Here is a 14,249-nt window from a genome sequence, read left to right on the forward strand (position 1 = left end):
ACCCACTAGGACATTGCGATGTGTCATTGGACTAAACTTTAGCGCTATCTAGGTACCTAGGCACGTGCTAGGGAACTCTCACCAACACCATCACAAAACATGACAACTACAATCATGAATGAACATTAACATTTACTTCTTGCATGAGATTCGCAAACCAATCATTAATATGTTTGACATTCAACGTCTCCGCTGTTCTCAACTATGGAAATCGATAGTGGGAAAAAATTCGATGATTCCCCTTGTTCATTACAAACGCAAAGAAGATTTAAAGAATTTGAAGGATGCTCTCTAGCTATATGGAATATTCTCAAATCACCATCGCTGCAAAGCCTTTTCAAACGACTCCGCTCAAATGACTTCTTCTACTTTGATGATATTTGCGCTTTCGTCAAGTACCAATTTCTTCTTCTCAAGAGATGCTTTTCTTGGATTCTTGGCCCGGAAGATATCATCCAGTTCTTCCAACTAATGTGCGGTGTCAGATTCATTCTCATTTTCCCGTTTAAATCATGAGGCCAACTTACAGTACGATTTTTCGTCTCAGGAATGAAGAAAAAAATTACAAGCGCCTGTATTGGACACCAAAGCACAAAAACGAGATAGGTTTTCCACTTGATCTTCTCTAAAGCCACAGGATATGCGAACTGGTTCACGAGGGTCGCTATTAAAGTCGTTAATTGCCACAAGAAGACGGCATTGCTAGTACAGAGATAACATACCTGCCGACACCGCAAAGTTGCTAAAAGCCATTCCTTTTGCCCTCATCTCGAAACTCAGGACTTCTACAGGGTATAATGCTTGCAACGGCGTAAAACCTACACTGAAAATTGCGTCGAAGAGAGAAATCATCGCCACAACAGCAGAGCCACTGCTCTAGCTACCTGTATTTGCGTTGATGGATGATGAAACTGTAGCTCCGATCCATACTATAGCGCATCCAATGTTTGCGAATAGAAGCAGAGGTCGACGACCTACTTTATCCACGAGGGAAGCACCGAACGAAGCCAAGCCAAACTGCATGATATTTAAACCTAGGTTGAGGTTCAGTTGTGTGAAGGAATCCGTAATTCCTGCGGTATCAAGAACAGCCGAAATGAAGTATGAAATTGGGCCTTTGCACGAAGTCAATACAATCAAATCGACCAAATGGAGTAGATTCCATACCATTCCCAGCCCACTGTCCAAATATAGCAATTGTGCAGTTACATGCCAAACGGTATCTTGAAGCTTTGTCTTTGAACAGTGCTCGGTAATCCCACCATCTTTTGTCTGCTCCATCCAGTTCTAGATACTCTTCATATTCATGAAGCTGCATTTCGACCCAAATTCTGTTTGGGTTTCCTTCCCTGTGGTATCGTGTAAGCATTGCTTTCGCCTTGTCTCGCTGTCCATGCACATATTGCCAACGTGGACTCTCGGGAAGAGCCCATACTAGGATAATACAAAGACCTGGAAATGCCATTTGTAGTCAGACTGGAACTTGCCAGGATCGGTTACCGGATAAATCTGCACTTGCTCGTGCAGATCCCCAAGCCAGAATTGAACCAACAAACCTTAGAACATGTTAGCATGGGATTTATGAGGTATCCGACGGAGACGTAGAAGATCATCCGCTTGAAGAGCTGGAATGATATTGTTTTGTAAGATAAACTAACCAAAAGGTATTATAAAACTATGAAGCGAGTCAGTCACAATGTTCTATTTTTATCGTACTTGACTTACAGCAGTGACAACATCTCGATGGGCAGGATGCGATATTTCGACAACATACCTTGTGATGAGTTAGCTAAAAATGTTCCCAGATTTGCCTGAGTATTGTTATTACTTACATTGGGCCCGCTGATGCAACAATACCGACACCAAATCCAAGCAGAAACCTGCCGCCCATGAACTGCCCGATGACATTACTCGAGTGAAGTGTGGTAGACTGGACTATAGTTCCCAGCACAATGGATGAAGCTCCGATATAGATACCGACCTTTCTTCCCCAAGTGTCGATCGCCGGCCCTATAAAAGGAATAGCTACCACACTGCCGATCGAATACATAGAAGTGACGATTCCAGTCCAAGTACCATCGTTGGCCACGTTGAAGTACGTCCTAAATTGCTCCATTGCGAGAAGAGAGTTGAACATAGAGCCATCGAATCCGTTGCAAGTGCTGCAAAAGAAAGCCACGAGCGCACAAGCGTATAATATGAAGGATCGTCCTGACCATGTTTTGGATGGTTCCTTCAACATTGCTTGCGCAGATGTCTCATCGCCTTTTACCACTTTTACTTGGGTCACATGCTTTTCATCGTTCTATGCTCGACTTGTCAGTTCTATCGTTCCTTTCATTTTGCCTTATAAAACCTACATGTTCTTCGTGTGTCCCCGCACGCATCTTTTTATCCGCGGACATAGTGGAAATTGCGCACTGACAAGCAGCAAACTTTAAAAGAACCAAAGTTTCGATGATCGCAGATTTTAAAGAATTAGAGGTGAGTTCTTGAGTTCTTGAGTTGTTGTATATGTGCGTCTAGTCTGACGTGACTCTAATAACAACATAGAGCGTCTTGCATCACAAGTCACTATTTAACAAGGTGATTCGGATTCCCTTTCATATACCTGAAGGTAATTCTGATGCTTTATGTACAACCTCATCTGTTCATATGTCTTCAATCGAGCTCTTGGCCCAAAAGCTTTACGACGCGCAAAATACAAACTAACAGCAACTCAACCCCCCCAAAAGAAAACGGAACCAGTACTCGCCGCCTTCACTCGAGACGCCGGAATGCATGAAGACCAAATGATTATTCAAAGATACTACGAGAAAATTCATTTTACAAGGATTACTTTTTATGGCGGAGGCTTTACTCAATTGAGATTGAGGGGTAGCTGGGCGCCACCGGACCTCGCTTGCTTATAGGCTTAGTTATTGGAGAATATATCATGCGATCCGGGGTAACACTAATTCTGAGTATTTGCCCAGCCCATGTTTGATTTGCTCGTATGTCCTCAATCTATTCACGGAGGTACAAGGCCCGCATTGTGGTGATCTTGTGGGGAAGTAAGTCTTTTATGGTTCTAGATTTGTAGTGAAACACAATTCACATTCAAAGTTCTCGAAATTGTATTTCAGTTGCGTTATTGTTAGCAGCTGTTTAAATTTCCACCAATATTCGTGGATAAAAGGAACCTAGAACTGGGGAAGCTTCTCGATCTTCGCGATTGGCTATCTCAACTGTGGGTTCTTATTGCTCTGAGGTTATCTCGCAACACTTAACCACCTTTGAAATGCTAGACTTTGCTCCATCAGCTCGACACTCGTTCTTGACTGGGAATCCACAATCGTGAACGAAATCTAGCCTTTTGTTGTTTTGCGCAGATGCAGGATAAATGATACTATTGGGTGGATGATTGCAGTGAGTGGCAGTTTGCTAAGTATACTAGTGTGCATGACGCGAATAAAATAGGTTACATCTACCGGTAGATCCTCACAGTATTTCTTACAGCACCCTCAAAATTTCAACCAAATCCTTTTTGATGTCCAAATTTGACCTAAAATCAACGATATTGCTGTCCGGATGCTAAATAGTCAATTAGCTTAGGCTTCAATATGGCCATTGGGCGAGTGAGTACTCCTCAAGACTTTGCGCACAGTTTACTTTGTCAAACAGGGTTTCGAAAGCTTTTCTCGCTATCACAATAGCCAAAGTCAAGTTTTACAAGCTCTTGAGTTCAGTTATCTTTGAATGAACTCAATAGGCAATCTACCGATGGTGGTTTTTCGACGCGTAAGGGCACAACCAAATATTTAAATCCTAGAAGTATCTAAATTATGCTCGTTTGATAATATGGCATATCAACACTATGCCTTTGTTTTGTACTTAATTATTGCAATTTAATGGAGATGGGAAATGACTTCCCCGTCGCTCGCTCTGATTTAGGCAAAAATATAATTCTGAGGACTGTCCAGAAAGTCCGAATATTAAGGCTGCCAAGGGATGCAGATATTTGGTGACAGCTCCGCTTCACAATTGATATCGAATCGACTCGTTCAATCATTTTGATATCTTTCAAATTAACAAATGAGAAGTTCGATCTCTTGAGTTGTCGCCATCAAATCTCCCTACAAGAATATTTCCTCGTCTCAATATCAAATCTTTTGAAGTGTAGAAAATTTATGTTCGATATTGCCGACAATTGCACACAAGTTGAGATGTTGAAATAACGCATCGTTTCCATGATTGGCAATGCAGGATGCACGAAATCGATTTACGATACAGGGGTATCGGAGTACTGTGGTTATTGATGATGAGGGACCTCGGCTTTCCTACACATACAATTCATTTCATTTGCGTCGACAGAGTCATGAAAGGGTGGCAAATATAGTGATACAATCTTCATTGATCATCAATTGCCAGGGCTCACATTGCTTCTAATTTCTAGGCTTCGTACGATGTGGGTGACCATGCGTACCAGATCATAGCCACGTGTAAACTGTCATCTTTTATTGGACGGGGTATACAAGGGGCGACATGACGTGGATCCAAATCCATACTTTCCTCCCTTCTTGGTACTAGTACCTGCAGCCAGCTGAAGGGTACCCCTCCTTGAAGATACGAGAATCGCACCACGAGAAAATACATATATATGTACAATTAAACTCATTCTAACATCTTCGTTCACACCTTTTCAGCCTTCTACCCTTCATTGGAAACTAGACTTATATGATACAGATGATGGCATCTCATAGGATTGTATTCCTTCTTATGCACTTGTTTTGCACATCATATGCGAAGGCTGTCCAAAAGACTAATTGTAGAGCGCTGCCTGAAGACCAATCATGGCCATCTGCAACGGAGTGGAACAATCTCAACAATACCGTCAATGGTAGGCTAGTAGCTACGGTCCCTATCGCAAGCCCTTGCCATGAACCTAGTTACAATTCAATGGAATGTGCATATCTACAAGCGAACTGGGCGAACCCAAGTCTTCAGTGAGTCTTTTGCGGCGTCATTTTTTATACCATTTGAAGTGTCTAATTCAAAATCTAGTTGGAACTCATCTTCCTCCTTGATAGCTCCATACTTTGCGACACTCGGAAATGAGAGCTGCGACCCTTTTTCTTCCGAACAAAGTCTTTGTCGTTTGGGAAACTTGGTTAATTATGCTGTCAATGTGTCGACACCCAATGATGCCGTTGCTGCCATTCAATTCGCAAAGTATCATAACATCCGTTTTGTAATCCGGAATACTGGTCACGAGTAAGTTTCTTTCTCAGAAAAGTTTGATGCTATTCGTCAGCTAAAATTATGCAAGCTACTTGGGCAAGTCAACCGGTGCAGGTTCATTAGCTGTTTGGACTCACAACTTGAAGAATATATCATTTTCTGAGTGGAAATCTGACTACTTTACCGGAAAGGCCATGAAGATTGGTGCTGGCACCCAAGGATTTGAAGCATTAGAGGCTGCTCATGATGCAGGCTTTGTAACAGTAGGTGGTGAATGTCCTACAGTTGGAATCGCCGGAGGCTATACACAAGGGGGTGGTCATTCGGCACTCTCTAGCAATTTTGGTATGGGTGCCGATCAAGCGCTTTCCTGGGAAGTTGTAACGGCCAGTGGCGACGTAGTCACTGCCTCACGAACCGAAAACAAAGACCTTTATTGGGCTTTAGGTGGCGGCGGTGGTGGTACATACGGAGTAATCATATCTCTAACCGTGAGAGTATATCCTGATGCTGTAGTCAGTGGTGCTTCTTTAGCATTTTCGGCAACCGGCGGCAACACGAGTACTGAAACTTTCTGGAAAGGTGTTGAAGCCTTTCATACTCATCTTCCTGGAATGGTTGATGCAGGAACTATGGTTGGCTATGGGGCTTCGTCTTCAATTTTTCGGATTATTGGTATGACGGCATATAACAAGACCAAAGCTGACGTCCAAGCTCTTTTGGCCGATTTCACCGACAAACTCACAACTCTTGGTATCAATTTCACAGTCGCATACACACAGAACCCAACATACCTTGATCACTATAACCAATATCTTGGGCCTCTTCCTTATGGTCCTTGGGGTGGACCAGGAGTCAATACCGGTGGTGGCAGATTGATATCAAGAAGCGTCGTCCAGGAGAACAATAAAGCTTATGTTGCAACAATTCGTAATGTTACAAATGCGGGCATACCTTATACAGGCGTAGCTCTGAACGTCTCATCTCCTTACGTTACATCTACTGCCGATAATGCTTTACTCCCAGCTTGGCGCGATGCCCTCATCCATGTCATCTTGACAACACCATGGAACTATTCTGCGTCAATATCTGAGATGGTAGCTGCTCAATATCATATGATCAATGAAATCATCCCTCAATTCGAAGTGCTCACTCCTGGGGGAGGGAGTTATTTGAATGAAGGCAATTTCAGACAGCCAAACTGGCAGCAAACTTTCTATGGGAAGAATTACCGCAAGTTATTAGGGATAAAAAATAAGTGGGATCCAGATCAATTGTTTTACGCAACGACTGCAGTAGGCAGTGAGGCATGGAGTGTAGCAGCTGATGGGAGAATGTGTCGGACAGGTAACACGACTATCTGAGTGCTAACCATGCCGAGTGTTGGCCAGAGGGTTGTGCCTATTACGAAGCAGGTGCCACCTGAACCCGAGCTATTTCTAAGCTCTAAACAAAAAACATGCATGCAGCAAAGAAGCCTTTTATAGCTATTTTCTCTTAAAAGGAACGAATTTCGACTTTGAATCATGCAACTAGCCAGACCGGTCATATCTTGAATTCCAACATCATCTTAACTACTAAGTCTAAGTGAAGAGTCACAGCACTCGACAAATGCAATCGAGTGCAGTATTTCCAGTTCGATTAATCATTAAATGTTCCATTATTTCGTCTTGTGGTATCGAAAGTCTCTCGAGTTAAGTTCCCATGGTCATTATTTCCTACTCTTCTGGTCAGCAAGCCCTCGTGTATTTATCAAGTGCGATGAAAAATCCATACCACACATCTCTTCCAAACCCTCTTCACAACCCCATTTTTTTTCCTTTCTCTTTCCTCCCTTTCATCGTCTTCTTTTCTCCGTCTCGCATCCCTTAATATCTGCTCCTGTTCGCGCCCAATCATAATCTTTCTAATCAAATTCTCAATTAGAACGTCACAATTCTCGCCTTCTTTTGCAGAACATTCTGAGAACCCGCAATTTAGCCTTTCAGCTAATGCCTTCCCATCCTCAGTCTTGACACTTCTTTTTTCCCACATATCACTCATAGTCCCGACTACTTCCATATATAACCCCTTTTTTTCTGGAACCCTCACATGTTTCACAAGAGTCCAGAGGGCTTCTAGAACAGAGAATGATTCAGGGGAACAGATTGAATACATCAATATTATCCCATCCGCGTCTTTAATATGTGGCTCAAACAAACTGAAATATCGACCATCGTAATCCAATTCCTTAACATCTACGATACATTGTTCGGAATCGATAGTGATGCATGTTCGGTGACTATCTTCGAGAGTTGGATCGTAGGGATCATTTGACACACGGAAATCATTGTAAACGATCTATCCTGCTGTCAACTCCCCTTCTCATGAAGTCTCAAAGATTTGGGCCTTACCTTATTCTTCATGCTAGCTTTCCCAGACCCACTATTTCCCAAGAACAAAACGCTGTAATATCTTCTCCTAGGCTCCGGCCTGGAAGACACCCGATTATGTTGTGGTCGATTCATTTTCGGCTTTAAATCTAGAACCGGCCAGTCTCAAGTTTACATTTTCTAGATGTTATAACCAAATTGCGCGGCGAGATTCATTATCTATTATCTAGAATACCCATGCCGTAGATTTTGTGTGAGTAGATAGGCGCAGTATCGTGGCTGTGGGGTTTGTGATTAACGTTGCATTTACATGCGGGTGCGGGTGCTGGGAAGTGGGGGCATAGCCACAATTCCTTCTCGTATTAGTACTTCAACAATTGTTCTTGCATATATCATATCTATCTTTGGATCTTTACATTGACAGACTAACAGCATATCAGTATCAGTCTTCGTGTGCTGGAAAAGTTTTCAATTTTCACGTACTTCTTCATGCCAGGGCTATCACATACACAGCTCTACCGCATTTCCGGTTCCTAAGACGGCCTATTAACGGCACGGACTTGTCAGTTCCCCGTGCGGAGGCTAGCGTCATTGTATATAGACTCATATCGTTTTTAGTTTTAGTTCTAGAGATTTTGTATTGCTAGCTTATTAATACTGCACTAATGGTGCAACATCATGTAGTAAGCCGGTTGGAATGACAACTGGCTGTAACAGATTGAGAAATTTTTGAATCGGAGGTTGGTTTTTACTTGCAATATAAATTCGGAATGTTCATTAACATCTGTTCTGGCTAGTTGCCGTCGATAAAGACTTTATAGTATTGTTATAAGATGGGGACTTCTTTTTTATCTTTGCTTCTTAAAATTCGGCACAGATGCGTTCAATTACAATGTGCAACTGGCCAGTTTCTTCCAATCCCCCGCCCCCCGAAAAAAATCAGTGCGGTCGCTTTCCAAATGGCCTGATGCCTAAATGATGATTTTTTTTTCTTCGGCGGTCACAGCCAGGTTGACTATTCAAGGCAGCCTTAACAGTTTCAGAGCGAAATTCGATAGCGAGAGGGTTTGAATCATCAATTGATCTAGATAATTTTCAGGTATATGAGTCCTAATTTCGGTATTCGTTTCTAATATAAATGTGTTAATGGAAAATCGCTAGGTTTGATATAAATGAGTTTCCATATCCAATTGCCTACTCTGGCATGCACCTATCTCAAGCTCTTCGATACACAGTTCCAGTTCCTACTTCAAAGAACACTCGTCCGAATTGTTGCATATGGTGTCTGCTCTCAAGTCGACCACTGGTCACCAACTGGAACTATTGGATTTTGACGACCCCAGGTGCCTTTTTTCCCCCAAAACCAGTTCAAATGTGGTATGATATTGGTTTTTTTGACGACCTCTGATAGTCGACTACGCTGCTGCCTAGTTTGTTAAACTTCATGATTTCGTAGATAAACCTCGTCTCCGCAAGTAAAGATACACTTAAAAGACCAAAAGTCAAAACCTATCGAATTCCGAGCCTTCGATTTCAAACATTGCAGGTATGGAGAAACGATATGTCAATTGGACGGATTTAGAGAAAGATTACCTCCGTCGTCACGGCCCAAAGCCAGGCGATAATGTAGAGCCAGAAATCTGGGTTGAACTAACTCAGGGTCTAAATGATAGAATCAAAGAGTGGTGCGAAAAGAATCCATTTCTACAGCTCGGAAAATCATACCGTCGTAAACCTTGGGAACGAACCTTAATCGCGGTTGAAGGTTACTACGGAAATTATGGCTTCTCAGAACTCTATCCCGAAAAGGGGCCTGCGGCAAAAGCTAAGAATTTGGTCAAAGCGGTCACTAGGTATACCAAAGATACTGAATCGTCGAAATACCCACCAGAGCTTGATCTGCAACTAAAAATAATGATTAATGACAACCCAGATTGGACGGCTATCTTGAAGAAGTGTAAGGAGCTTGGGGGAGAGGGCAACCAATATACACATGGGTCTGTCCGGAATCGTCATACCAACTTTTTGAAGGAGTTAACTCTTGAACAGCTGAAAGATCGAGCCAAGAAGGTCGTGACGCAACAAAATGCGTCAGACTGCCTACCATTACAAACATCCGATGGGGAATCTTCTTGCACCCAGCAGGAAGTGGAAAGACCACTACGCATAACTGAACGTCGAGACAGTGACGCCCACATTTCTACAGATGGGCGAGGTGAAAGCAATAAAGGGGAGTCTTCCAAGAACCGCCGAGACCTTCCAGTGCCAAAATTATCCGCGGGATCTTCTTCGGGTAGCAGACGAGAAGGGCAAAGGCCAGTACGCACAACTAAACAACAAGCTGAGGCCAGCAAGACTTCCACAGTGATAGCCGAGCGCGCCGATATTGGGAGATATCGCCAACATCGTGAAACGAGTCAGGCACTGGCTCCTGCTGGTGGTTCAGGCAACGATCAAAAAAGGCCTGCAGCGAAAACTGAAGCACGATATCCGCGACAAGAAAGCCAAAGAAAACGTGAAGAGAATCAAAGGCCCCGAGAAACCAGCGTCAAGCGTGGTAAGTCAAGGGATCAGTACAGAGAGCGCGAAGATTTCGGACCTGAGCTTGAGCTTGAGGACGGCGAGATTGATCAAAGAAAGATTAAACGTACTGGTACTGGAAGATCTCACAGTCCAGACAAACAAGGTGCCAGGGACAGTCGTCGTGAAAAAAATGCCGAGGATCGCCGAAAGCGGGAACGGCAGAACATTTTTGGTCGCAGATAATGAAAATAGGGTTCCTCCTTCTATGAGAAAAAGGGAACTATGGTTCAAATCTATGGTAGGGCATACATGGCTATTTGAAATAATCATTCAGAAAGTTCAAAGCAATATACATCTAGATAATCAGTCATTCATTTGCTACCTTGATGCTTTCCTTAATTTTGTTGCATTTGATCTTGAGTTTGATGATGCTATTCAAAAATAACTTAGACACAATTGTGATCTGTTAAAATCTTGCCAATAATATTCACTTTCATGCTCAGAGGATACCCATAGCACGTATTATTATGTCGATACGTCAACGATAAACGAAAGTCCCTGTTGCCAAGAGGATTGAGAATGTTTGATTGTCTACAGAAATAATGCTATATTTTCCCTTCAAATATCTATTGGTTCTTCTACCTAGCAAATTCCTCTTAATATTTCAATAGGAAAAGTAAGTTTTTTCACTTCTATGAACAGTTTTCGTATATTTTATCTGGACACTGAAGCATCATACTCTGGAACCCGCAACACACAGAGAACCAATAAATGAAGATAGTTAACATGTTTTCTTTCGCATGTATTGATTCAAAGTTTCATCTGGCAAGAAAAAGGTCTCGTTTGGTGCGAGAGAACAAAGAAAAGAGTAGCGACGGACTAGGCATGAATTACCAGATGAAATGAGCTGATTCGAGAGGAATCTCGAGCTTTGAAGGTTAAGTGATGGCTATGGTATAAGTAGTAACTTCATACTCTGGTTGTATCCCTATTAATTACACCGTTTTCGAATGATTATCCCACTTGCCTGACACACGAGACTTATCCATCTGCGATGTCCCATAATGCCAACGACGCAAGCGAGCCATTGGAGTACGACTGGACTGCTGGTCTTGAAGCCAGAATTTTCGCTATATATGTGTCATTCAAAGATGATACTCGTTTCCAGAGATACCTTGATAAATTTGAGATTGCGAAAGAGAAGAAAGGAGCACCTTTAGAGAATGAGGAAATGAAAGCGATCAGCCAGAAGTCGAAGGATGATCTCGAACATGAGCTTGGAGTTGAGTGCATCTGTCAGGACTGTTGGGCAAGACTTCAAATGAAAATGGCAGTAGACAAGGGATCCAAGAACGCGGAAGTCAGAGAGACGAAAAATGAAAATAAGGAGGCCATCTAGAAGATGGGGGAGTGGCGGAGTGGTGAGACTAACACAGTTGCTGGTGGAGCTACGGTCTCATTCAAGGGGCTGGTGGGCCGCAAACGAAGTGACTAATTGAGCTGTCGGAAATAATCTCCACTCAGACCTCATGAATTCGAATCGTCCAAGGGAAGGCAATTTTACCGACTAGACTATAGACACACATCAAAACGCGATTGGAATCAGATATGCTCCATGCCATCGAGAGAATCGAAATCCACTTAATGCTGCACGAATTTTCTAAGGAACGGTACCCTAGGAGACTTTGGCTGATATATCCATGCTTCTAAGCTTAATAGTTGCAAGTCTTCGCGCGTGTACTGATGCTTAGGATAATTTGACGAATTGTGGGGATTGAATGGGAGTTTCAAGGGCTTGGCTGAAGTAGAAGTCAAAGTTGTGGATTACATGAGTACACGTGAGTGACGATCAATGTTGAAGATTCGAATAGAAATAGAGGCATTCGAGGTCTCTCAATGTGGACGTATAATTGTCAGTGGCATGAGAGGACGGCAATGGAGATAGGTTTACAATCATCATAACTGCAAGAATCAGTCATACATAAGTAGACAAGATATCACATTGAAGCTTATATTCACCAGAACTATCAATTTCTCCAGCATAACAAGACACTGTGAGGAATGCATATACATCTCGTTTCAGTTCACCAAGAAACCCCCAGACTGGGTTAACCATTCAAACAAGCCGTTTTTCTCTTCGGAGACTATCTCCGGCAGAAATGAAATCGTCAATAGAATGCAGAATGAAATTACTAAGTGAGCGTCCAGACCAGCTACTAATATTCAAATGATGTATCAAGGAGGTTGGAAATTGAATAATCCTTGAATCTCAAAAGTAAACACATTCTTTTCCGACTATGCAATAGTTGGGCGACCCCCTCCAGCAATGGGAACACCTCCATTGGCAGTGAGTCTTGCAGCAGCACTAGCTGTGTATGATGCACCTTGATTTATACCAAAGGTGATCCAGGCGAAGATTCCATCAGATACTGTGCCACCGAGCAAAACATAGGTGAAGAATGGGTCCGAGCCATCAGCGATCTAAGGGACTGGATTAGTACAATAGTTCTGGTACAAGAAGCCATCAATTGGGAAAATGACAAATACCAAAAAGAGAAACTTGCAAGAAAAATACATACTTCGGCAGCCACAACTCTATCGGCAGCATTTGTGGTCAACCTTCGCGTGTTGGTATTATAAGGAGACAAAGCTTCCACCTTGGTAATCAAGCTCTGATCGAAAAATACCTGTCCGATATGGGAGACCTTCCCACCAGTATATGTGCCATTCGATAATACGGTTCCTCCAATGTGTGCAACGACATGCATATGAGTTGTTCTACCCGCATAATGTCTAGGGAAGAGAGAAGTAAATTTTGCGACTCCGTTAGCGTCCGTAGGTTGAAGGCCACGAAGAAATGTCTTGTTTATATTAGAAGCATCTCCGGCATTACCATTCATGGAGCTCGCTGGAATGCCGCCATAAACACCAGTAGAGTTACAGTTCAAAATATTCCAATAAAGATCTTGTATTGGCTCGCATGTAGTGGTATCGAGAAATTGACCGTCCAAAATAACAGGAACGCCAGCTTGGGTTTCCCGAAGATCGCTACGTATATGCTCCCCTGATACGTCTAGCCATTGTTAGTGTAGTGACTAATTCGCGGCTGATTCGAAACTCACAGAATGGGCCTGTCTCTCCTTCAAGTGACAAAATACAAGAAGAGTTGCTATAAATTATCTCTTCCACGTTGGGCGTTGTAGGTGTGACACCGAGACCAGAGAGATGCGAGATGCTAACAGGATTTGTGGCTCTAGCTTTGATGGGTGCTTTCTCTGTGTGCTTGGTTAAGGTCTATCCTCGGGCTTGTAATGCACCGAAACTTACTCCGTGGAAGTCCCAAGTCAGCACGAGCTTTGGCCACAGCGACCGCAATACGCTCCCTGTTTCCGTCCTTAGCACCGCGCTTCCGAAAGATATCTGCACAGTGACTGAGATCACGAGGCGTTTTCGTATCCTCAAAGAAGATATCACGGTCAACAATCTCATCTTGCAGCTCTCAAATGGTTTGACCAGGATGAGCGGTAGATATGTGAAAGACACATGCTGCTGCGACAATCTTACTGAAAAGGCTGGAGTGAATCATAGTGTATAAGTTAAGAGAAAGGAGAGCAAGAATGATATCGACTGATACTTTGCTGACATTTTCAGGATATGTTCAAAGCTTTTATAGAGGGCATTCCGATGTACAGAGCCTTGCAGCGAAGCATTTCTCTGGTACATTTTTTCGACACTTTCGAAACTGCAGATTCACGACTTCACCTTCAACGCTGCAGAAAAATCCCCACGCCAACCTGCGCATCTCCACATCCCCGCACACCCTCAATATGCATGATGAAGCCCGTATATGAAGATTTTCAAGGCGCAATAAGCTAGTTAGGAATGTGTCGCAAGTCTTTGAACTTTTTGAACTTCCGCCAAGCCGGAGTTACTATATGCCAAGAACTGGGGGAAAGGAAACTAACAACACCGACCTTGATTATTTCAAGTTTGGCACCATTAATCAGATAGATCAGAATCTCCTTGATGATTAAAACGAGTAGAATTGCTAATTTATCTGATTGGTTATGGATATTTTCGACATATAAGCCTCCAAAAGGCAGTTGGATAGCAAATGGCGCAAGCATTATGAGA

The 14,249-nt window shown here is 42.9% G+C and overlaps 6 protein-coding genes across 6 annotated transcripts; 3 read left to right on the plus strand and 3 right to left on the minus strand.

The window, feature by feature from the left end:
• Positions 1-351: 351 nt before the first annotated feature.
• EAE97_011665 (uncharacterized protein) lies at positions 352-2,405 on the minus strand (the record flags this gene model as incomplete). Its single annotated transcript, XM_038882180.1, has 10 exons — positions 352-468; positions 528-664; positions 723-818; positions 885-1,115; positions 1,168-1,452; positions 1,501-1,556; positions 1,659-1,675; positions 1,726-1,774; positions 1,833-2,305; positions 2,361-2,405. The coding sequence occupies 10 exons, from the start codon at positions 2,403-2,405 to the stop codon at positions 352-354; spliced, it is 1,506 nt and encodes a 501-aa protein (XP_038726928.1).
• A 2,323-nt stretch (positions 2,406-4,728) lies between these two features.
• On the plus strand, positions 4,729-6,584 carry EAE97_011666 (uncharacterized protein; the record flags this gene model as incomplete). Its single annotated transcript, XM_038882181.1, has 3 exons — positions 4,729-4,985; positions 5,044-5,253; positions 5,309-6,584. 3 exons carry the CDS (start codon positions 4,729-4,731, stop codon positions 6,582-6,584), a joined length of 1,743 nt encoding a protein of 580 aa, XP_038726929.1.
• A 142-nt stretch (positions 6,585-6,726) lies between these two features.
• Positions 6,727-7,866, minus strand: EAE97_011667 (uncharacterized protein). Its single transcript, XM_038882182.1, has 3 exons — positions 7,614-7,866; positions 6,997-7,560; positions 6,727-6,938 (listed from the first exon to the last, which is right to left on the minus strand). The coding sequence occupies exons 1-3, from the start codon at positions 7,725-7,727 to the stop codon at positions 6,915-6,917; spliced, it is 702 nt and encodes a 233-aa protein (XP_038726930.1). The 5' UTR covers positions 7,728-7,866; the 3' UTR covers positions 6,727-6,914.
• A 1,274-nt stretch (positions 7,867-9,140) lies between these two features.
• Positions 9,141-10,358, plus strand: EAE97_011668 (uncharacterized protein; the record flags this gene model as incomplete). Its single annotated transcript, XM_038882183.1, has 1 exon — positions 9,141-10,358. One exon carries the CDS (start codon positions 9,141-9,143, stop codon positions 10,356-10,358), a length of 1,218 nt encoding a protein of 405 aa, XP_038726931.1.
• Positions 10,359-11,169: 811 nt separating this feature from the next.
• On the plus strand, positions 11,170-11,514 carry EAE97_011669 (uncharacterized protein; the record flags this gene model as incomplete). The annotated part of the gene is made up of 1 exon (XM_038882184.1): positions 11,170-11,514. One exon carries the CDS (start codon positions 11,170-11,172, stop codon positions 11,512-11,514), a length of 345 nt encoding a protein of 114 aa, XP_038726932.1.
• An 896-nt stretch (positions 11,515-12,410) lies between these two features.
• EAE97_011670 (uncharacterized protein) lies at positions 12,411-13,701 on the minus strand (the record flags this gene model as incomplete). Its single annotated transcript, XM_038882185.1, has 5 exons — positions 12,411-12,596; positions 12,695-13,188; positions 13,238-13,390; positions 13,443-13,604; positions 13,680-13,701. The coding sequence occupies 5 exons, from the start codon at positions 13,699-13,701 to the stop codon at positions 12,411-12,413; spliced, it is 1,017 nt and encodes a 338-aa protein (XP_038726933.1).
• Between the last annotated feature and the right edge of the window lie 548 nt (positions 13,702-14,249).

This window comes from Botrytis byssoidea (assembly GCF_014898295.1).
Source record: "Botrytis byssoidea strain MUCL 94 chromosome Unknown BBYS_040, whole genome shotgun sequence".
NCBI lineage: Eukaryota > Fungi > Ascomycota > Leotiomycetes > Helotiales > Sclerotiniaceae > Botrytis > Botrytis byssoidea.